The sequence below is a fragment of the Scyliorhinus canicula genome, chromosome 10 (genome assembly GCF_902713615.1).
Source record: "Scyliorhinus canicula chromosome 10, sScyCan1.1, whole genome shotgun sequence".
Taxonomy (NCBI): domain Eukaryota; kingdom Metazoa; phylum Chordata; class Chondrichthyes; order Carcharhiniformes; family Scyliorhinidae; genus Scyliorhinus; species Scyliorhinus canicula.
In genome coordinates, this window is record NC_052155.1 from 107,529,099 (window position 1) to 107,553,114 (window position 24,016).

At 49.1% G+C, this 24,016-nt stretch overlaps 1 protein-coding gene across 8 annotated transcripts in view; it reads left to right on the forward strand.

Annotated features, from left to right (window-relative positions):
* mcmdc2 (minichromosome maintenance domain containing 2) overlaps positions 1-24,016 on the forward strand; it is a 196,078-nt gene that overhangs the window by 69,457 nt on the left and 102,605 nt on the right. For all 8 annotated transcript variants that reach the window (XM_038809519.1, XM_038809521.1, XM_038809520.1 and 5 more), the window contains 2 exons: positions 18,528-18,635; positions 22,695-22,823. In XM_038809519.1, the coding sequence (XP_038665447.1) occupies positions 18,528-18,635; positions 22,695-22,823 (237 nt within the window). The remainder of the gene's footprint in view (positions 1-18,527; positions 18,636-22,694; positions 22,824-24,016) is intronic.

Consider the following 24,016-nt stretch of genomic DNA (forward strand, 5'->3'; position numbering starts at 1 on the left):
AAAGATTTCCCAGTCCTCTAGTCTCCCACCAATCTTTGCCACTTTGTATGCTTTTTCCTTCAATTTGATACTCTCCCTTATTTCCTTAGATATGTTTGGTTGATTTTCCCTCTTTCTACCGTCCTTCCTTTTTGTTGGTCTAAACCTTTGCTGAGCACTGTGAAAAATTGCTTGGAAGGTTCTCCACTGTTCCTCAACTGTTCCACCATAAAGTCTTTGCTCCCAGTCTACCTTAGCTAGTTCTTCTCTCATCCCATTGTAATCTCCTTTGTTTAAGCACAAAACACTAGTATTTGATTTTACCTTCTCACCCTCCATCTGTATTTTAAATTCCACCATATTGTGATCGCTCCTTCCGAGATCATGAATCAATCCTGTCTCATTACACAGGACAAGATCTAGGACCGCTTGTTCCCTCGTAGGTTCCATTACATACTGTTCTGGAAAACTATCGCGGATACATTCTATAAACTCCTCCGCAAGGCTGCCTTGACCGACCTGGTTAAACCAATCGACATGTAGATTAAAATCCCCCATGATAACTCCTGTACCATTTCTACATGCGTCAGTTATTTCTTTGTTTATTGCCTGCCCCACCATAATGTTACTATTTGGTGGCCTATAGACTATTCCTATCAGTGAATTTTTCACCTTACTATTCCTGATTTCCACCCAAGTGGATTCAGCCTTATCCTCTATAGCACCGATGTCATCCCTTACTATTGCCCGGCTGGGCAATAGTAAGGGATGACATCGGTCATCCTTAAATAACAGAGCTCCTTTACCATCCACTCTGTCCTTCCGAATAGTTTGGTACCCTCGGATATTTAACTCCCAGTCGTGACCATCTTTTAACCATGTTTCAGTAATGGCCACTAAATCATAGTCATTCACGATGATTTGCGCCATCAACTCATTTACTTTATTCCGAATACTACGAGTATTCAGTTAAAGTACACTTATGTTGGTTTTTTTACCACTGTTTTGAATCTTAATATCTCCAGTTTTATTCCTTTTAGTATTACTGGGCCTATTCACTGAGCTCCCCTCAGTCACTGTACCTTGTACTGTTGCCCTTTTTGATTTTTGACTATGGCTTCTCTGCCTTACACTTTCCCCCTTACTTCCTTTTGCTTCTGTCCCTGTTTTACTACCTTCCAACTTCTTTCATCGGTTCCCATCCCCCTGCCACATTAGTTTAAACCCTCCCCAACAGCTCTAGCAAACACCCCCCTAGGATATCGGTTCCAGTCCTGCCCAGGTGCAGACCGTCCGGTTTGTACTGGTCCCACCTCCCCCAGAACCTGTTCCAATGCCCCAGGAATTTGAATCCCGCCCTCTTGCACCATCTCTCGAGCCACGCATTCATCCTATCTATCCTGACATTCCTACTCTGACTAGCTCGTGGCACTGGTAGCAATCCTGAGATTACTACCTTTGAGGTCCTACTTTTTAGTTTAACTCCTAACTCCCTGAATTCAGCTTGTAGCACCTCAACCTGGTGTCTCGATTGCATCCGCAGAACCGCCTGTCTTACCCTTACAATTGAGTCCCCTATCACTATAGCCCTGCCATTTTTTTTCCTGCCCTGCTGTGCAGCAGAGCCAGCCACGGTGCCATGAACCTTGCTGCTGCTGCCTTCCCCTGGTGAGCTATCTCCCTCAACAGTATCCAAAGCGGCATATCTGTTTCGCAGGGAGATGACCGTCGGGGACACCTGCACTGCCTTCCTACTCTTGCTCTGTCTTTTGGTCACTCATTTTCTATCTCCCTCAGTAACTTTCACCTGCGGTTTGACCAACTAGCTAAACGTGCTATCCACGACCTCCTCAGCCTCGCGGATGCTCCAAAGTGAGTCCATCCGCAGCTCCAGAGCCATCAAGCGATCTAACAGGAGCTGCAACTGAACACACTTCTTGCACGTGAAGGAGCCAGGGACAGTGGACGTCTCCCTGAGCTCCCACATCGCACACGAGGAGCATTGCACGGGTCTGGGATCTCCTGCCATGTCTTAAACCTTAGGTAAACTTATACAACTACAATTTCAAAAAAACGAAAGAAAAATAAATAAATTAGACAATGAAAAGAAAAACTACTTACCAGGGTTAAAAGCACCTCCTCCCCACCCAGCTTCGAATTCCCACCCAGCTTCAAATTTCCAAACTCACTCTTGGTTGTGCCTCACTCTGGCTTTGACTTCTCCGGCTCACTGGGAGAACTCACCCAGGGCCTCAGATGCTCCCTGGTTCTCTCCCTTTCCTGATTACCTCACTGCACCAAATTACCAAGTTCCAACTTCCCACTCTGCATGTGCCTCACTGCGGCTGTGTCTTCTCGACTTGTGCAAAGTTTTGGGAGGGATTTGCTGATGTCATTACAAAGGTATTGAAGGTGCGGGTGGTTTCGAGTCCAGTAGTTGTCATTTTTGGTGTGTCAGAAGACCCGGGAGTCCAGGGGGCGAGCGAGGCTGATGTTTTGGCCTTTGCCTCCTTGGTAGCCCAGAGATGGATCATATAGGCGTAGAGGGGTTCGGAACCCCCTAATAAGGAGTATGGGTTCATGACATGGCCGGGTTTCTCAGGCTTGAGAAGATCAAGTTCGCCCTAAGGGGATCGATGTTAAGGTTCGCCCGTAGGTGGAAGCCGTTTATCGACTTCTTTGTGGAAAATTAAGCTGTCAGCAGAGGAGGGGAGGGGTAAAAGGAAAGAGGGAAGCATGGGGGGTTGGATGAGGTGGGAAATAGTTAGTAGGCAAGGGGGATTGGGGATACGTTGGCTGGGTTTGGTTGTTGGTTGGGTGGATGTTATTTACTTTGTTGCTTTTCCTCTTGAAAATTGTTAGAATGCCTTAATAAAAATATATATTTTTTAAAAAGTGGGGTTCCTAGAACTGTACACAATACTCCAGCTGAGGTCTAACTAGTGTCTCCTCCTCACAGTTTGCAATACTTCCAAGTTTTATATCCTCCGCAAATGTTAAAATTGTTCCCTGTAAATTGTCCTATGTATCAGGAAAAACAAGTGTCTCAATAAACCCCTGGGGAACAGGACTGCAAACCTTCCTCCAGCCCAAAATATAGCCATTGAGTATTACTCTCTGCTTCTCATTATTCAGCCAATTTTGTACCCTTGTTGCTATTATCCCTTTTATTCCATGAGCTACAACTTTTCCCGCAAGTCTGTTGTATGGCACTATAGGAAATGACTTTTGAAAGTCCCTATACACTGCACCAACAGCATCACAGTGGTTAGCACTGTTGCTTCACAGCGCCAGGTACCGGGTCCGATTCCTGGCATGGGTCACTGTCTGTGTGGAGTCTTCATGTTCTCCCAGTGTCTGCGTGGGTTTCCTCTGGGTGCTCCGGTTTCCTCCCACAAGTCCCGATAGACGTGCTGTTAGGTAAATTGGATATTCTGAATTTTCCCTCCGTGTATGCGAACAGCGCCGGAGTGTGAAGACTAGGGGATTTTCACAGTAACTTCATTGCAGTGTTAATGTAAGCCTACTTGTGACACTAATAAAGATTATTATTACCCTCATTGACCCTTTCTGTTACCTCTTCAAAAAACTCCAGCAAGTTAGTTAGACATGATTTCTCGTTTAGAAATAAATACATGCTGGCTCTTCGTAATCAACCCACATTTTTCCATGTGACTACTAACTTTATCCCAATAATTGTTTCTCGAAACTTTCTCACCACTGATATTAAACAGACTGGGTTGTAATTACTCGAGCTACCCTTACAATCTTTTTTGAACGAGGGCATAACATTTGCAATTCTCCAGTCCTCTGACATCTCCCGAGCTTAGAGAAGACTGGGAGCTTATGGCTAGTGCCCCAGCAATTTCCATTCTCACTTCCTTCAATATCCTTGGATCCATTTCAACTGGTCCCAGCACCTTGTCAACTTAAAAAAAAAACTTAGAGTACCCAATTCTTTTTTTCCCAATTAAGGAGCAATTTAGCGTGGCCAATTCATCTACCCTGCACATCTTTTCAGGTTTTGGGGGTGAGACCCACGCAGACATGGGGCGAATGTATAAACTCCACTTGGAAGGTCACTGGTGATGGGATCAAACCCGGGTCCTCGGTGGTATGAAGCAGCAGTGTTAACTACTGGGCAGCATGGTAGCACAAGTGGACAGCACTGTGGCTTCACAGCACCAGGTTTCCTGGTTCGATTCCCCGCTGGGTCACTGTCTGTGAGGAGTCTGCACGTTCTCCCCGTGTCTACGTTGGTTTTCTCTAGGTGCTCCGGTTTCCTCCCACAGTCCAAAGACGTGCAGGTTAGGTAGATTGGCCATGATAAATTGCCCTTAGTGACCAAAAAAAGTTAGGAGGGGTTATTGGGTTATGGGGATAGGGTGGAAGTGAGGGCTTAAGTGAGGTGCAGAATTGATCGGCCAAATGGCCTCCTTCTGCACTATATGTTCTATGCTCTATGCGCCACCCTGCTGCGCTTGCACCATGTCAACTTTAAGTACCGACAGCACTTCAGCACTTCCTCCTTATCTATTTTAGCCCTTGCAGGGACAGAGTTCCCTTGTCTGTCACCATGGCTTGTGTAACAGCTACCTCCTTGATAAAGATGGATTAAAAATATTAATTTAATCCCTCAGCCATATGCCTGACTCCATATGTAAATTTTATTTTTGGTCTCTAATTGACCCTATTCCTCCTTTTACCACCCTTGTACCATTCATATGCCTATAGAAGTCTTTAGAGTTCCATTTATGTTGCCTGCCTGATTTTCTCATAATTCCTCTTTGCTTCCCGCCTGTGTTTTTTTTCACCCCCCCCCCCCCCCCCCGATCTTTCTGTTCTCCTCTTGACTCTCAACTATTTTTTCTCCCTGACTCCTATCATAGCACATTTTTTCTTACTTATTTTAATTTCCATCTCCTTTTTCATCCAGGGAGCTCTGGATTTGTTTGCCCTACCTTTCCCTTTTAAGGAAATATACCTTGACTATGACCAGACTATTTCATTTTTGAAGATAGCCCATTGTTCAGCTACAACTTTTCCTGACAACTTTTTGTTCCAGTCCAACCGGCCAAGCTCCATCCTTGCCCCATTTAAGTCAGCTCTCCCCAGTCAATTATTCTTACTCTGGATTGCCTATTTTCCTTTTCGATCATCATCTTAAACCATATAATGCAAAGAATATCGTCTCCTAAATGTTCACCTACTGACACTTGATCTACTTGGTTCACCTAATTTCCAAAAACCAGGTCCAACAGTGCATCCTTTCTTGTTGAACTGGATAAATACTGCTGTATAAAATTGTCTTGAACACAATCTACAAGTTTTGCCGCTCTGTGCCCATTACACTACTACTGTCCCAGTTTACATTTGGGTACTTAAAGTCGCCCATTATAATTACTCTGTAATGTTTGCATCACTCTGTAATTCCCTGCAGATTTGTTCTTTTACGTCCTTCTCACCAGTTGACGGTCCATAGACTACACCGAGCAATGTAATTGCACCTTGTTTGTTCCTTAGCTCTTGTCTAATTGGTTCTGTCCTCGAACCCTCTGGGACATCCTCTTTCTCCAGCACTGCAATGCTCTCCTTAACCTATACTGTTGATGTGTTAGGCGGGTTGGTTTGACGTTGACTGCAACTGGATGCAGGGAAGCTAGAAACAAACGTCTAACACCGGAGATGATCCAACACGGTTTTATTTAAACTATGGATGGCTGTACATGTTCAGCTGTGGGTTGACACTCCACTAATCCTACTGACGACCTCTTACTGATTCGACCAGACTTACTAGCTACCACATGGCAATAATGTCCATTGACTTGTGCACTCTGACTGTCTCAGTGTCTGGGACCCAAAAAAGAGCGGGAGTCTTAATGCCCTGTGTGCTTTATAGTGGTGGTGTCTTGTCTGGTGATTGGTTGTTCTGTGTTGTGTGTTCATTGGTCATCCTATGTGTCAATCACTGCCTGTCTGCGTCTCATTATATATATGAGTGGATATTATGACCTCTCCCCCCTTTTTAAAAAAAATAAGTTATGAAACGTGAAGGTATAAACATGCCTGACTATGTACAAATGGTGAGTTAACGAACATATATGCATGGGAAGGTGTCTATCATGCACATACAGAGCAAACTGAACAAAATTTACAAAGGTAAAGTCCATAGATATAGGGCGCGATTCTCCACCCCCCACGCCGGGTGGGAGAATAGCGGGAGGACCTCCCAACATTTTTCACGCCCTCCCGCTATTCTCCCCCCCCCCATGCCCGACCCACACCACAAATCGCCGCTTGCCGTTTTTTACGGCGAGCGACGATTCTCCGAGGCCGATGGGCCGACCAGCCGGGCCTTCACGCCTGTTTCAACACGGCAGCAAACACACCTGCTTGCTGCCGTCATGAAACGGGCGGCAGATGCCCGCTTGGGGCATCTGGGGGCCCGATTGGCACGGCAGTACCACGGCTGTGCCAAGCGGGGCATAGGCCCGCGATCAGTACCCACCAATCGCGGGACGTGCGTCCGTAACGGACACACTCTTTTCAGGCAGATCCATGACATGAGCATCATACGCGATCTTCTGCTGGTCCCTGAACCGATGCACTTTTTGCAGCACCGTGAGGTGGTCAAGGTCTGGAACGTGAATGGCTGGAACAGTCGTTCTCAAGTTGCAGTTCATGAGCATCTGCGCCGGAAACAAACCAGTCGACAGAGGTGCCGCCCTGTAGGCCAGCAGCACCAAGTTGAAATCGGATGCTGAGTCTGCAGCCTTGCACAACAACCTCTTGACGATATGGACCCTTTTTCATCCTTCCCGTTTGATTGCGGGTAATGGGGACTGGAAGTGATGTGTCTGAAGTTGTAGGATCGTGCAAAATCAGACCACTCCTGGCTGCAAAAACACGGACCGTTGTCACTCATTAATGTGAGTGGTGTCCCGTGTCTGGCAAACGTCTCTTTGCAGGCTTTGATGATGGACCTCGACATGAGGTCCGACAATTTCACCACCTCCGGGTAGCTGGAGAAGTAGTCGACCAGGAGCACGTTATCACGCCCATTGGCGTGAAAGAGGTCTACCCCCACTTTAGACCACGGAGAGGTCACAAGCTTGGGCTGTTGCAGTGTTTCTTTGGGCTGAGCCAGTGGAAACTTCTGGCAGGTTGGGCAGTTGAGGACCGTGTTATCAATGTCCTAGTTTATACCCGGCCAATAAACCGCCTCCCAAGCTCTGCGTCGACATTTGTCGACCCCAAGGTGACCCTCAAGGATCTGCCCGAGCACCATAGCTCGCATGCTTTGAGGAATGACGATCCTGCCCAGTTTAAGAAAGACTCCCGCAATGACCGTTAACTCGTCATTTACGTTAAAGAACTGGGGACACTGCCCCTTTTGCCAGCCATAGGCGAGGTGTTGCATCACGCGCTGCAGTAGAGGATCCTTGGCAGTTTCTTCACGTATTTGGACCACACGTTCATCAGTGGCTGGTAAGTTGCTGGCACACAACTGCACCTGTACCTCTATGTTGCAGATGAAGTCGCCCTGTTCACACGGCGTGGTGATGGACCTGGATAGGGCATCTGCGATGATCAGATCCTTACCCGGTCTGTAGACGAGTTCAGTCATATCAGTGGAGACGAAGAAGAATGCGCTGTAGCCATGATGTCATGACATTTAGATCCTTCTGGATTATGTGGACTAAAGGCCTATGGTCTGTATCCACCGTGAATTTCGGCAGGCCATATACGTAGTCATGAAACTTGACTATTCCTGTCAGGAGACACAAGCACTCCTTCTCAATCTGGGCATACCATTGCTCGGTCGGCATCATGGCTCGGAGGCATATGCCACTGGAGCCCAGGACGAGGAGTCGTCTCGCTGGAGGAGCACCGCCCCAATGCCATCCTGACTAGCGTCAGGAGATATCTTGGTGTCCCTGGTTGGGTCAAAGAACGGCAGTACTGAGGCTGTGGTGAGCTTTGCCTTTTGCTCGAGCCACTCCTTTTCATGTGCAGGCATCCACTGGAACACTGTTGACTTCTTTACAAGATGCCGGAGGGCCGTGGTGTGGGCTGCCAGATTGGGAATGAATTTCCTGAGAAAATTCACCATCCCGAGGAAGCAGAGGACCGCCTTCTTGTCCTCCGGGGTCTTCATGGCGTTCATCGCTAACACCTTGTCGGCGTCAGGTTGCACCCCGTGTTGTGAAATGTGGTCACCCAGGAACTTGATAGCGGATTGACCAAATGAGCATTTGGCCCTGTTGAGCTGGAGGCCATTTTCGTGAATCCGCTGAAAGACCTGTCGGAGGCAGGCAATGTGATCCTCGGGCGTTGTGGACCAGATGATCACATCTTCCACATATACTCGCACCCCCTCAATGCCCTCCATCATTTGCTCCATGATGCGATGAAATACTTCGGAAGCTGATATGATACCGAAGGGCATGCGGTTGTAGCAATAGCTGCCAAACGGGGTGTTGAACGTGCACAGCTTCCAACTGGACGCATCCAGCTGTATTTGCCAAAACCCCGGGAGGCGTCCAGCTTGGTGAAGAATCTGGCATAAGCCATTTCACTGGTCAACTCTTCATGCAACGTTTCAGGATTGGGTATCCCGCATGATATTGCGGTTCAGCTCTTTGGGATCAATGCAAATGCGGAGTTCATCAGAGGCTTTTTTGACGCATACCATGGAGCTAACCCAGTCTGTTGGTTCCGTGGCCCGTGAGATGATGCCCTGGTCTTGGAGGTCCTGCAGCTGCTTTTTAGGTGATCCTTGAGAGGAGCCGGCAACCGGCGTGGTGCATAGATGACTGGGGTGGCGTTCGGCTTTAGCAGAATTTTTTAGCCATATGGGAACGTGCCCATTCCATCAAACATGTTGTGGTATTGCATGAGGATGTCGTCTATCTCTGCCTGGAGATTCACATCGGTCGAGATAGTCGCCGGTGTTGAGGACATGGTGTGGACTCGCTGGACCATATTCAGGAGCTTGCAGGTGTGAGCACCGAGCAGGGGCGCCCTGTCAGGCCGAACGATCTCGAATCGTAAGGTTGCCTTGAATTCCTTATGAGATACCCCTAGCTGACACGATCCACTGGCAGCTATGGCATTGCCATTGTAGTCGAGGAGTAGGCATGCTGGTGGAAGAATGCTTGGTTGGTCACGGATGCTGTCGAGATCTGACTGCGATATGAGGTTCGCAGACGCGCCGGTGTCCAGTTTAAATCGGATGCGAGCCTGGTTGACTGTGAGGATAGTACACCACTCATCGTCAGGATCCACACTGAGGATCGAAAGGCAGGTTGCCGGTGCAGTGGGGACCAGCTCACGTGTGGTTATGATGCCCACCCAATATGAAGATTCGAGGCAATCAGCATCGGGATCCGTTGGGCTGTCAGGATCAGTATCCTGCATGTCTTGTTGTACCGAACGGATACTTCTGCGCCGTATCTGGGACCGCTGACTGATAATCGGTGGAGCGGACCTGCAGCAGGCCGCGTAATGGCCAGGCTTCCCACACTGTAGGCATCGCCGTCCTTTGGCTGGACATTGCTGCTTTAAATGGACGGAGCCACAATGCGGACACGTCATAATGCTGACATCAGCGCGTTCCTTGTGCCAATGCGCAGTGCGGTCGGCCGACATACGCACCTGCGCATTAGGGTTGTCGGCCTCGTCATCCACCCGGCTGTGGCGTGCATGCGTTGGGACCCGGGAAAAGCGCGCTAAAGAGCCACTCTCCTCGATGCTCAGGCCTTGTATTTTTTCAATGGCCTGCACCTGTTCTGCCTCATGGGAGGCCACTTTTGCATTTTCTGCCGCCCTGATGTGAGAGTAACGATTCTTGGCATGCTCATGGACTACGCACATCTCAATAGCGACGGAGAGAGTTAGCTATTTTATTTTAAGGAGCTGCTGCCGAATGGGATCGGGGTGGACCCCGAAAACGATCTGATCCCGGATCATGGAATCAGCCGCTGAGCCGTAATTGCATGACTTCACCAGGATGCGGAGCTGGGTCAGGAAGGACTGAAAAGGTTAATCCTTACCATGAAGTCTCTGTTGGAAGATGTACCGTTCAAAGTTCTCATTCACTTCAATGTCGCAGTGGCTGTCGAATTTCAGCAGGACGTGTCTTGTCTTCGCCATCGGCAAACGTAAGCGAGTTGTAGATATGGATGGCGTGATCTCCCGCGGTCGAGAGAAATAGAGCGATCTTCCTTGCATCTGATGCTGCCTCGAGGTCGGAGGTCTCAATATACAGGAGGAACTTTTGCTTGAAGATCTTCCAATTGGCGGCGAGGTTCACGGAGATGCGGAACTGCGGAGGAGGCTGGATGTTTTCCATGTCGCTGGATGGCCGCTTTCTGGTCGTTGCAGATTTACTCGAGGTGGGTTTGGCAGGATTAATAGCACTCTGGTACCATGAATTGTTAGGCGGGTTGGTTTGACGTTGACTGCAACTGGATACAGGGAAGCTAGAAACAAACGTCTAACACTGGATGATCCAACACGGTTTTATTTAAACTATGAACGGCTGTACATGTTCAGCTGTGGGTTTTCACTCCACTAATACTACTGACGACGGACGACCTCTTACTGGTTCGACCAGACTTACTAGCTACCACATGGCAATAATGTCCACTGACTTGTGCACTCTGACTGTCTCAGTGTCTAGGTCCGAAAAAGAGGTCTAATGCCCTGTGAGCTTTATAGTGGTGATGTCTTGTCTGGTGATTGGTTGTTCTGTGTTGTGTGCTCATTGGTCATCCTATGTGTCAATTCTGCCTGTCTGCATCTCATTATACACATGAGTGGATATTATGACAACTGTCACCCCTCCTTCTTTTCGTCCTTTCCTATTTTTTCTGAACACCTTGTATCCAGGAATATTTAACACCCCAGGCCCTTCCTTGAGCCAGATCTCTGTTAATGCCACAACATCATATTTCCACAACACAATGTGCGCCTGTAACTCCCCAGTCTGATTTACTATACTCCATGTATTCACATGCAAGTGCTATCTGTCCATCCCAGTATTTTGCGCATCTTGATAATCCTCTGTAATATTTCCTCTTAGTTCCCACACCCCTGCCAAGGTAGTTGTAAAGCCCTCCTAACAGGTGCCATCCCTCAGAGCCAGTCCCAGTGTCGCCGGAATCAAAAGCTCTCCCTCCTGCATCATCTTTCCAGCCACACATTCATTTGCCTTATTGAGGCACTCTCAATTATGACGCGAAAGTTAGGTCAGTAATCAAAGGCTTTAATAAGCAGTGAACAATGGCAGCCTCCATGAGAAGTGTGCTCGCAAAATGGAGTCTCATCTTAAGTACTGTTTCCCAGGGGGCGTAGCCAGAGGCGGAGTCCCCCAGGGTTCCAAGCCTCTTAAAGGGGCAATGTATTCCGATCATCACAAGCCTCTTAAAGGGGCAAGGTATTCCGATCATCACATTCACCCCCTGTTTAAAAAAAAACATAGTCCGTCGGGGATGAAGTGTTTTTAAATTATAAGTTCAGTCTTTGTGGTGGTCTGATAGTCCGTGCTGACTTTCGCCGCTCCGGTGGTGGCGCCGTGGATGCGGTCGGTTCCGATGGTGGTCTATCCGGGAGCATGGTTGACTGAAGCTTTGTCCGCCTTGGAGAGGGGGGGGTATCAGGAGTGATTAGGGTGGTCGGTGTCGGCTGGGGGGCAGGGGGCGCTATGGAGGGGGCGCTGTCGAAGTCAGCGTTCAGTGTAGGGCCAGGAGCGTCGGTAGAAGGGGGGGGGGGTTGGTGGGAGGGTCGGTGGGAGAGCCAGCGGGTGCCAGGTCTCGCAGGGATACAGTATCCTGCCTGCCATCGGGGTGCTCGACGTAGGCATAACGAGGGTTTGCGTGCAGCAGGTGGACCCTCTCGACTATTGCATCCGTTTTATGGCTCCTCACATGCCTCCGGAGTAGGACTGGACCCGGAGTCGTCAGCCAGGGTGGAAGTGAGACTCCAGAGGTGGACTTCCTGGGGAAGACAAACAAACGATTGTGAGGGGTCTCGTTCGTGGCCGTACAGAGGAGCGACCTAATGGAGTGCAGGGCATCGGGTAGGACCTCCTGCCAGCGGGCGATAGGGAGACTCCTTGACCATAGGGCTAGGAGGACAGCCTTCCAAACTGTCGCGTTCTCCCTCTCCACTTGCCCGTTTCCCCGCGGGTTATAGCTCGTCGTCCTGCTCGAGGCGATGCCCTTGCTGAGCAGGTACCGACGCAGCTCATCGCTCATGAACGATGTACCCCGGTCGCTGTGGATATAAGCGGGGAAACCAAACAGAGCGAAGATGCTGCGCAGTGCCTTGATCACGGAGGCCGAGGTAGTATCGGGGCAGGGGACAGCAAAAGGGAAGCGGGAGAATTCATCGATGACGGTGAGGAAATAGATGTTGCGGTTGTTGGACGGGAGAGGCCCTTTGAAGTCCACGCTTAGTCGCTCAAAGGGCCCAGAGGCTTTTATCAGGCGGGCCTTGTCTGGTCGATAGAACTGCGGTTTGCATTCTGCACAGATCTGGCATGCCTTAGTCATGGTCTTGACCTCCCCTGTGGAGTAGGGCAGGTTGCGGGACTTGATGAAGTGGGCAAGCCGGGTGACCCCCGGGTGGCAGAGGTCATCGTGGATGGCTCTCAGGCGGTCCAATTGCGCGTTGGCGCACGTGCCGCGAGACAGGGCATCTGGGGACTCGTTGAGCTTCCCCGGGCGATATTTAATATCGTACGTATAGGTGGAGAGCTCTATTCTCCACCTCAGAATCTTGTTGTTCTTCATTTTGCCCCGTTGTGCGTTATCGAACATAAAGGCGACCGACCGTTGGTCGGTGATGAGGGTGAACCTCCTACCAGCTAGGTAGTGCCTCCAGTGTCGCACGGCCTCCACTATGGCTTGTGCCTCCTTCTCGACTGCAGAGTGTCGAATTTCCGAGGCGTTGAGGGTTCGGGAGAAGAACGCTGCTGGTCTGCCCGCTTGGTTGAGGGTAGCAGCCAGGGCGACGTCTGATGCATCGCTTTCTATTTGAAAGGGGATGGCTTCGTCCACCGCGTGCATGGCAGCCTTGATGATGCCGGCCTTGATACGGTTGAAAGCCGACTGGGCCTCATCCGTCAGAGGAAAAACCGTGGTCTTAATGAGTAGCCGGGCTTTGTCCCCATATCTGGGGACCCACTGGGCGTAATAGGAGAAAAGCCCCAAGCACCGTTTGAGTGCCTTGAGGCTACGGGGGAGGGGGAGTTCCTTAAGGGGACGCATGCGGTCGGGGTCCGGGCCTAGGACCCCGTTCTCCACGACGTAGCCGAGGATGGCGAGCCGGGTTGTGTGGAACACGCATTTCTCTTTGTTGTAGGTGAGGTTGAGGGCCCGGGCAGTCTGGAGGAACTTCCTCAGGTTTGCGTCGTGGTCCTGCTGGTCATGGCCGCAGATGGTGACGTTGTCCAAGTACGGGAAGGTCGCCCGTAAGCCGTACTGGTCCACCATTTGATCCATCGCCCTCTGGAAAACGGAGACTCCGTTTGTATCACCAAAGGGGACCCTGAGGAAGTGAAACAGCCGACCGGCTGCTTCAAAAGCCGTGTAGGGGCGGTCCTCTGAGCGAATAGGGAGTTGGTGGTAGGCCGATTTGAGGTCAACCGTGGAGAATACCCGATACTGGGCAATTTGGGTCACCATTTCAGCTATTCGGGGAAGTGGGTACGCATCGAATTGTGGGAAGCGGTTTATTGTCTGGCTATAATCCACAACCATGCGTTGCTTTTCCCCGGAGCGGACTACTAATACCTGGGCCCTCCAAGGGCTGTTGCTGGCCTCTATGACCCCCTCTTTTAGTAGCCGCTGAACCTCCGACTTGATGAAAGTCAAGTCTTGGGTACTGTACCGGCGACTCTTGGTGGCGATGGGCTTACAGTCGGGAGTGAGGTTTGCGAAGAGGCGGGGTGGCGCAACTTTGAGTGTCGCCAGGCTGCAGACTGTGAGCGGGGGCAGGGGTCCGCCGAACTTCAGTGTCAGGCTCCGGTGGCTGCACAGAAAGTCAAGGCCAAACAGCAGGGGGGCGCAGAGTTGAGGAAAAATGTACAGTTTAAAACGGGAGTATTTTGCGCCTTGAATTGTGAGGTCAGCGACACAATACCCCGTGATTTGAACCAAATGGGACCCTGAGGCGAGGGCGATAGTTTGGGAGGCGGGATGGGTGCGCAGGGAGCAGCGCCTTACCGTGTCTGGGTGGATAAAGCTCTCCGTGCTCCCGGAGTTGAACAGGCAGGGAGTGTCTTGTCCGTTGATTCGCACCCGCATCATCGAGTTTCGCAGGTGTTTCGGCCGTGATTGATCAAGCGTGATCGCTCCTAGGTGCGGGCCGTCAGAGTCGGACTCACAAAATGGCCGCCCGGAGTCACAAGATGGCCGCCGGTCGCACGTGTCGGGTTTCGAAGATGGCCGCCGCCAAGATGGCCGCTCCCATGACTCGCACGAGGTCGATGACGCGTCAGAAGTGGGCGTGTCTGGCCGCAGTGCAGCCGCGTTGCGGGGTCTGTGAGGCCGGGAGCTTGATTTCTGGGCCCGGTGAGACTTTTGTTTGTGGCCTTTGGGCCCAGCCAGGCAGACTTTCGCGAAGTGCCCTTTCTTCCCGCAGTCGTTGCAGGTCGCGGATCGGGCCGGACAACGCTGACGTGGATGCTGGCCTTGCCCACAGAAATAGCATGGGGAGCCCCCGGAGTGAGTGGATCGACGCGTGGCACAGGCCTGTAGCGTGGCCGAGTCTGGAGGGGATCGAGAGGGATTCGTAAGGTCCGCGGAGTACGTACGGAGGTTACGGTGGGCCGTTTCGAGAGAAAAGCCGAGCGTTACCGTGCCTTGGAGATCCTTCGCCCCGTCTTCTAGGAGCCGCTGCCGGATGTACGATGACCTGATGCCAGACACAAGGGCGTCGCGAATGTGTAAGTCCCTGTGTTCTTCAGCCGTCACTGCTTTGTGGTCGCAGTTCCTCGCGAGTGCGGTGAGTCTTTCCACGAACTCGTCCAGCATTTCTCCGGAGCGCTGGCTGCAGGTCGAGAGCAAATGCCTGGCGTGTACCTCATTGGTAGTCTTTATGAAGCGTTTCTTCAATATTTCGATCGCCGCCTCATAGGTCGTAGCGGTTTCAATCATGGCAGAGATTCGATGGCTCACCCGGCCATGTAGGAAGCGCAGCTTGCGAGCGCTGTCGACATCAGACGGTGAGGAGTCCAAATAATCCTCAAAACACCGGAGCCAATGTTTAAGGATTTCCGAGGCTTCAGGCGTCCAGCCATCCAGGTTGAGTCTCTCTGGTTTCAGACCGCTGTCCATCTTGATGTGCACTGCTTATTAAACTGAGGCACTCTCAATTACGACGCGAAAGTTAGGTCAGTAATCAAAGGCTTTAATAAGCAGTGAACAATGGCAGCCTCCATGAGAAGTGTGCTCGCAAAATGGAGTCTCATCTTAAGTACTGTTTCCCAGGGGGCGTAGCCAGAGGCGGAGTCCCCCAGGGTTCCAAGCCTCTTAAAGGGGCAATGTATTCCGATCATCACAAGCCTCTTAAAGGGGCAAGGTATTCCGATCATCACACTTATCCCCCTATTTCTGTACTCACTTTCCCCTGGCATTGGGAATAATTAGGAGATTACTACATTTGAGGTCCTGCTTTCTAGTTTTCTACCTGGTTCTATAAATTCTGATTGCAAGATCCCATCCCTCACCCTACCTTCCTACCGGAGCGGCCTGTGTGCCCTGTCAAGTTCTGGAGGGCTTGGGAAGCTGCCCCTCCCGACTAGGTTGCCCAGCATTTGGGTGATATAGTCCATTGCATCCCTACCCTCAATGCCCACTGGCAAGCCCACGATACGGACATTTTACCCTCAGGACCTGTTTTCCTGGTCCTCGACCTTCCCCTTCAAGTTCCCCTGGGCCGCCACCAACGTCTTCACCTCGGTCTCCAGGATCGCGATCGTATTGCCCTGACCCGTTGATGCCTTTTCCAGATCCAGGATCATCTTTTCCTGCACTTCCACCTTCTTCCCCAGGGTGTCTATCATGCACTGGAGGGAGGCCATCGCTTCCGTCACCACCTCCCTCACCACCACCTGGAACTTCATTTTAATCACCTCCCTCATGGTGGCCAGTTCTTTTTTTAGGAAACTCTTCCATCCGTTCCCTGGTGTGGGGGCAGGCGTAGCTGTTCACTCCTGTTCCACCGTTCGGGTTGCCGGTTGTCCCTGCTTCTGGTTCGCCAGGGCTTCCACCTCACCTCGTGGGTCCGCTGGTCCGTCCGCCTGTTGCTCGTGCCCCTTTCCGCTGCTTCTGCCCTCTTGCCGGCTCTTCGTTGTTGTTCGTCCCATCTGGGTTTGGGAGAGTTTTGGGTGGCTTTTTGGGCCAAAAATCTCAAAAGATTCACTACTTTGGGTCTGATTGAGAGGAGAGTCACCTGATGTGCGTCCGTTCAGCACATCACCACCACCGGAGAGGCGCCGATGGTATACATGTGGCTGAATGCGGCGCCTTCTTCGCACTTCCCTTCAGCCTTTTAGACGGCCAGCACTCGAACCTCATTGGCTGGCCCCTGCTCTTCTGGGGCAGGCGTTTCTTGTGCAGGATCCTCCCCGAGCAGGCCCTGTGCCTGCTGTGGCCAGGTAGATAGCAAACATCGCTGGCTGTACTCCAAAGTTCATTCTCTGTAGGGAAGAAAAGAGAAGACATATTAGCAAGATGGGTATTTCCATACCCATCCAAATCTAACAGACTGCATGGCGACCCTGAGTTGCATTTCAGCTCCAGCCTCCACATGTTCCATCCAAACACCCCCCTCCACACCTCCGCCATTCCCCCCGATATGTTGCATTCCACACTGCACCCTGTCCCCATCAGTGAGTGGCATCGTGCCTGTGATGCGAGGAGCCTCTATCCTCACAACCTGTCCCTGTCAACAGGTGGCTGTCACAACATGTGTCAGCGATAGCCTCTGCGACCCCTGTCCTGATTCCTCCAATGGGTTCTACTGTGGGTGTCCCCATTGGATGGGCCATGTGTTATCCCTCCAGCAGAGTTGAACCTGGTTGTGCGTTGAAGCGGGCCACAAATTGCCTCCATGCTTTCGAGGCTTGTCTGTGGGCAGGGCCTACAGATGGGGGTGAGGCAGGGAAGAGTAGCTGCAGTGTGAAAAGGGTCCTGAGTGTGACACACAAGTTGTGACACCAAAGAGAAAATGCTGGAAAATCTCAGCAGTTTTGGCAGCATCTGTAGGGAGAGAAAAGAGCTAACGTTGCGAGTCTAGATGACGCTTTGTCCAAGTAGTGACAACCTGACCAAGGGCAGGATGGATGGGAGCAGGGACATGGTGGACAGGCATGGCTTGGAGACAGCTGGTGGTCCTGCAGAATGGGCTAGCTAAGAGTGTCATTGGTGAGGCCTTTGTCCTGCAAGGGTGTCAGTGTGCCAGGGTGGGTACCAAAGGCCACGGTGCATGTGTTCTTTGTTTGGAGTGAGCTTGGCTATTCTCCTGCTTTCCCTGCAGTGGGGCTGCGCTTCTGATGCATGCACTGAGGAGTGCCAACAACTGGTGTGCCACTGATTGAGCTTGGCCATGCCCAGCCTGTTAATGATTCAGTTAGGGTTTGAGGTTTCCAGAGGTGTGGCCTGGATGGGAATTGTGAGGGCCAAGAAGAATCCAGCACACGTTTGTAGAGTACAACAGAAAGTAACTTTATTTAAAACAATATGTATACAGTACCAGCAGTTCACTACTGGTTCCCTCTCTGGCCGGTACCATATTGGCCAGCTCTATTTATACAGCTGCACTGTTAGTGATTATAGCACATCCCCCGCATCCCACCCCAGTGGGAAAGCTCATATTCCTCAGTAAACATGGGCTAACCAATTGTCCCCAGTCAATAGAATCCAAGCAGGTTGTAACAGTGGGCTCCCAAATGACTAGAGGGTCTCTAAACAATTCCAGGACACAGTGAGCAGTCATCATAGTGAACAGCCAGGGGCCATTTGTACAAAATGGGTGCACATCCCCTGATGTTCTTACCGATTAAAAATTCAACAAAATCAGTTTTGAAATACCAATTGACCTATTATCCATTGCTTTTTCTGGCAGTGAGTTCCAGTTTTTCACTTTCTTTTGTGCAGAAAGATGTTTCCTGTTTCACTTCTAAATGTTCTAATTTGAAAATTATGCCCTCTTGTTCTTGAGTCTCCAGCCAATGGAAATACTGGAGTCATCTTATAGAATCCTTTCATCATTTTGAACACCTTGATGAGATCACCCTCTGCCATCTAAACTCAAGAGAGTACAAATCTGTTCTCAGAATTTAACCCTTTAAGTCCTGATATCAGTCGAGAGTATCTGCAATTCAAGGTCAATATGTACTTAATTGTTTCCAATAATTACTTTAACTTAAATGATGGTGACTTGAAAACACATACATATTAGTTCCTGTATATTCTGCAATACAATAAACTACATTTTTAAAAATTTTAAATTTGGTTTGTTTATACTTTTTTCAAAAGACAAACAGCTTGTTGAAATGATTGATGCAGCTGCCCTCAGTATTATTAAAGGAAATCAAGTCAACAGATCATATACCAGATACCAGTCTTTCACTGTATTTTTAAGAGGTAAGTTTGCTTTTTTATTGTAACCTGGGCTGAAGTTCTACTTTTACAGTTTTATTGAAATGGTAAACAATATTTCAAAGTTAGCAATCTCAAAAATTAATAAAGTCCTCTGTCACAAGTAAAAGTTTACTTTTGGTGAGCAGTCTTGTAAAATGATACTACTTCACTCAAATTAGTGGACTAGAACTTTAACCTTTGATATCTTATTTCTGTTTATTGATAGATACTGATATATTGAAATAAAAAGGTGACAGGTTTTGTAAAGCAGATTTAGTACCTTCCCATGTTTGGCTGTACAACTGGCTTATTTTTTAAAATAAATACATTTATTGCATTTCATAAACATTTGCCACATTATCATCAAACCAAAAACCAAAAAATAGAAATACAGGGTCAAAAAGTTATATATACATTTTTCCTTATAATTGTTTCAAACAAATCAACCTCATTATAAACTAAACTCCCCTAACAATTGACGGTGTCTAAGTCCTTAAAAAATTAGATAAATAGTTAATAATAATAATCTTAATTGTCACAAGTAGGCATACATTAACATTGCAATGAAGTTACTGTGAAAAGCCCCAGTCACCGCATTCCGCCGCCTGTTCGGGTACACAGAGGGAGAATTCAGAATGTCCAATTGACCTAACAGCACGTCTTTCGAGACTTGTGGAAGGAAACCGGAGTGCCCGGAAGAAACCCGCACAGACACAGGGAGAACATGATGACTCGGCACAGACAGTGGCCCAAGCGGGAATCGAACCTGGGACCCTGGCGCCATGAAGCAACAGTGCTAATCCCTGTGCTGCCTTGACTGGTTCATTACATGCAGATGAATTTCCTATAAAAATACAACATCAGAGTTTAGATTCTTAAGATGGACAAAAGTCCTAGCCCTCTTCACTTAGCCATTTTGACCACTAACATTCCAGGTTACTAAGCAAAGTGGAAGTCCCACATTACTCCCTACACCAGTGTCAGCCATATCCACTGAGGAACATCAAGCAAGGGATTTCGGAAATATAAAGTGCGCAGAACCTCCCAAGATCGCAGCCATGCCAAGTCATATGACCTGATAAGCAAAGATTCATAGACACTATCAATCAACCTACATTAACATCCTTCCCTACATTTCCCTCTCCATGCCAACAATGCCCCTTAACAAAATATTAACAAACAAAATGTTATCCCTAAGCCCAACTTAACAAGACTCTATTAAAAGTACAGTCTAAGCACCTCTTCATAAAGTTTGTGAGGAGCTGCAGCAAACCCTCTCTTATCATTTATATCAGCTAACTGCATCATTGGTTGGGAGGCTCTTCATTCAGTTATATATGGAAAAGACAACACTTATTTAATTTGAAACGCTACGTTAAAAAAAACATATGTCAAACCCAACCAAAACTACAAACCCAAACACCAGTAAAAATAATCAATATATAAGCGCCTGGACATTATTGGACATAATAGAGCAAACAGGAAGAAGTATTAAACAGAGTTCAGATTAATTCTTTGAATAAAGGAGTTTGCTTCTTCAGGAGAATCAAAGAAATGGGGCTGGATTCTCCACCGGCAGGATTCTCCATTGCGCCGCTGAGCACCAACACCCCTGTTTCCTGATGGCATGGGGTGGCCACAATGGGAAATCCCATTGGCAGTGGTGGGAACGGAGAATTCTGCTGCCAGTGAGGATGCGTCGTCCAGGAAAACACGGCTGGCGGACCTGAGAATTCTGCCCATGATCCTTTCCCCCAACTGTCGCATGGAGGAGGGCTGGTTAGATCATACCAAACCTAAATCCTTTTTGACATAGGATGGACTTCACACGGTTAAAGGCAACTCTTCTCTTTGCCAAGTCCGCACTCACATCCTGGTAGAATTGGATTGAGTGGCCCCCTCACTTTATCTCTTGGTGTTCCCTGGCCCAACGAAGGACCTGCTCTTTCTTTTTAAAGTTGTGGAACCTGATGATGACTACACGGGTGGTTCCCTAGCTCGAGGCCGCGGTCGCAAAAAGTGATGAGCTGGGTCTTGCTCGGCGGTGGGGCACAAACATACCCTCACATACCATTTTATATAACATACTAATAAAGTAATCAATCGGGGTGTTTCCCTCTATCCCCTCTGGTAAACCCACAATGTGGACATTTTGTCTTTGTGACCAGTTCTCCAGCTCGTTTATTTAAGCCCTCAGATTTTATTGGTTTTGATTACTGAGGTCAAGTCGGCCTCTAAGGACATGGTCTGACAGGGCTGTTTCAATACCTTTCACCGTGGCACCATGCGCTGCAACAATTGTAATCATTTTTTCTAATTTTACCTTCATGTGGGCCAGAGCTTCATCAAAAGAGTTTTTTAATTCTGCTGCCAAACCTTGGCGATGTCTTTCTAATTCCATCATTACTATGCAGCCAATGTCATTCGCTATCAGCAGCGTGTTTGGTAGGGGAGAAGGAGTGTCCGCCCCCACCATCTTTATTTTAAAATATTTATTTTCGCCATATTTTCATCATTTTCACCAAACAAAGAAAAAAAAACAGCAACGAAACAACCCCAACAATATAAAACATAAAATATAGACTCGTAGAGTAAAATACGAAAACAACTGCCCCTCCCCTCCTTAGCATTCAATGACAACTAACTCCAGAAAGTGCATAATAACAAAGCCAAAGAATTGTAGAACCCATCCTTCGCCCCCCTCAGCTCAAACCACCTACTCCAGGGTCAAAAGCTCCAGCAGGTCCCCCCGCCATGCCGAGGCACAGGGTGGGGAAGCTGACCTCACTCTAACAGGACCCGCCTACGAGCGATCTGCAAGGTGAAGGTTAAAACGTCTCCCTCCGCACCCACCTGCAACTTGGGAAATCCGACACCCCGAAAATAGCTTCTAGGGGACCAGGCTCCACATCCATATGCAAAACTTCCAAGGTAGTGCTAAATACCTCCCGCTCATATCTTTCCAGCTTTGACCAAAACATATGAATATGGCTTGCAGGGCCCCTTCCACATCACTCACAAACATCCTCCATCACCTCAAACAGCCGGCTCATCTTTGATATTGTGAGGTGCACCCTATACACAACCTTCAATTGTGTCAGTCCCAGCCTCGCACACAAGGTTGAGGCATTCACCCTTTGCAGAACCTCACACTACAGCCCACCATAGTAACACATTCATTTTAATTGCCTACACTCGACCCACCTTGCCAAATCAGCTTTTACCATCCCCACCGAACTAGTAAAATGATACCTTCGGAGCCCACCCCAATCCAATAAAAATAATAAGAATCTTTAGTAGTCTCGCAATTGGCTTACATTAACGCTGCAGTGAAGTTGCTGTGAAAATCCCCACACTACGCCACACTAGTCACCATACTACGCTGCCTATTCGGGTACACTCAAGGAGAATTCCTAATGTCCCAGGCCGGGAATCGAACCCGGGTCCCTGACGCTGTGAAGCAAAAGTGCTCACCACTGTGCTACTGTGGTGCCTTGCACCCCCAAGTACCTAAAGTGGGTTTCCAACAGACAAATCCACTCTGCGGGTCCTGTTAGAGTGAGGTCAGCTTCCCCCGCCCCACTCCTGGCTGGAAAACCATAAAATACTTGTTCTTGCCTAGGTTCAATTTGTACCCCAAGAACAGCCCAAATCTTTGGAGCAGCCCCATTATATTCCCTATCTACGTGCGTGTCTATGAAATGTACAGAATCCTAACAACATGCATAAGTCAAAGACCCTTTTTAACAAAGGCAGTAAGTTTGCATTCCTTACAGAAACAGGTATTACTTTGAAATCATCAAGTGATCTGGAGACATTCTTTAGTATGTATAGAGAGAGAGACCAAAATACACCTCCTTGGTTTCAATGCAGCTCCCAAACTGAAAACAAAATGAAAACTCAGTCAAAAACAGCCTCCAGCTCAAAACAAAAGTAAAAAGCAGAGCCAAAGCCCAGTTTCACCCACACACTGACATCACTGCAGCCACTTGAGAAGACAAACATTTCTTAAAGTGACATTCTCATGACAGTTGGAAATTTGAAATACTTATTCTTTTTAAGATGAGCTTCCGGGCAGTATGAAGATGGGTGATAGATACTATGTAATAGGAATTCCAGCTCATATATACAGTGGTTCACAGCTACAATTATGCATGGAAGCAAACAGTCTACGGCCCTGGTTTCCAAATGGTAAGATAAGTGTTAATTTGTGATACTTAGGAAGAACCCTAACTGAGATCAGTAACTTTAGATTATAAAATAGCTGAATGTAGTATATACAATTCTTTTGAGTTCAGTTGATAGTTTGTGATGAGCCTAAGATCTCAATGCTTTTCATTGAAAGGGATGAAAGCCAAGCAATACTTTCAGAATCCCCTTTTAATATTATTAAATATTCATGCTTAGAGTTCAGTGACATGTTCCTGATGATCTGAAGATATTGCAAGGTGTCACTTTAACTCTCGCAAAAATGTACATTATGCAATTAGCAACTCTGTTTATAGCTCAAGTGCTAATGAGAACTGGATTTTAGTGTCTTCATCAGTTGTCAGTTTGGGGAAGGCAGAGGTGAATACAGTTATACTCAAAACAAATACATCTGCCTCTGACCTTTCTTTTCATTACCAATTTTCTCCGTTCCATTTTAAGGGCACCAGGTAGCTTCCACTTCCTTGACCATTATTATTCTTGTTTGAACCCTTACAGGGAGGGTATCAGTTGGCCTTTTGAGCATGGGACATATTACAGCTAATACTAATTAGTCCTCAGTCCAACCTCTGAGGCAAACGGAGAATTGCCGGTGGGTGGCGTGAATCCCGACCCGCCGCTACAACGTCATCTGCTTAATACTCCGGCGGCGGTTTTCGGGCGGGGATCACGCCGCACCGGTCGGGGGGGCGTTGGCAGCCCCCCCCGGCAATTCTCCGAGCCCTAGTGGGCCGAGCAGCCGCGCATTACTGGCCAGTCCCGACGGCATGAAATGGACATGGTCCATCCCGGTGGGGCCTGGCTTGGAAGGCGACTAGTGGAGTCCTCGGAGGGCGTGGGGGGGATTCGGCCCTGGGGGGGATCCGGCCCCAGGGGGGCCCCCACGGTGGCCTGGCCTGCAATCGGTGCCCACCGTTCTGCAGGCGGGCCTGTGTCGTGGGGTCACTCTTTCCTTCTGCACCGGCCTCTGTAAGGCTCCGCCGTGGCCGGCACAGAGAAGAACCCCTTTGCGCATGCGCAGCAACACGCCGGCGGTTTGGCACCAGTTAGCATGGCACCAACCCTGCCGGCGCCGGCCTAGTGTCCAGAAGTGCTGAGGATTTTGCAACGTCCGGGCGGCCCGACGCAAGAGTGGTTCGCACCACTCGTGGCGCCGGCGTCGGGCCATCCCACCA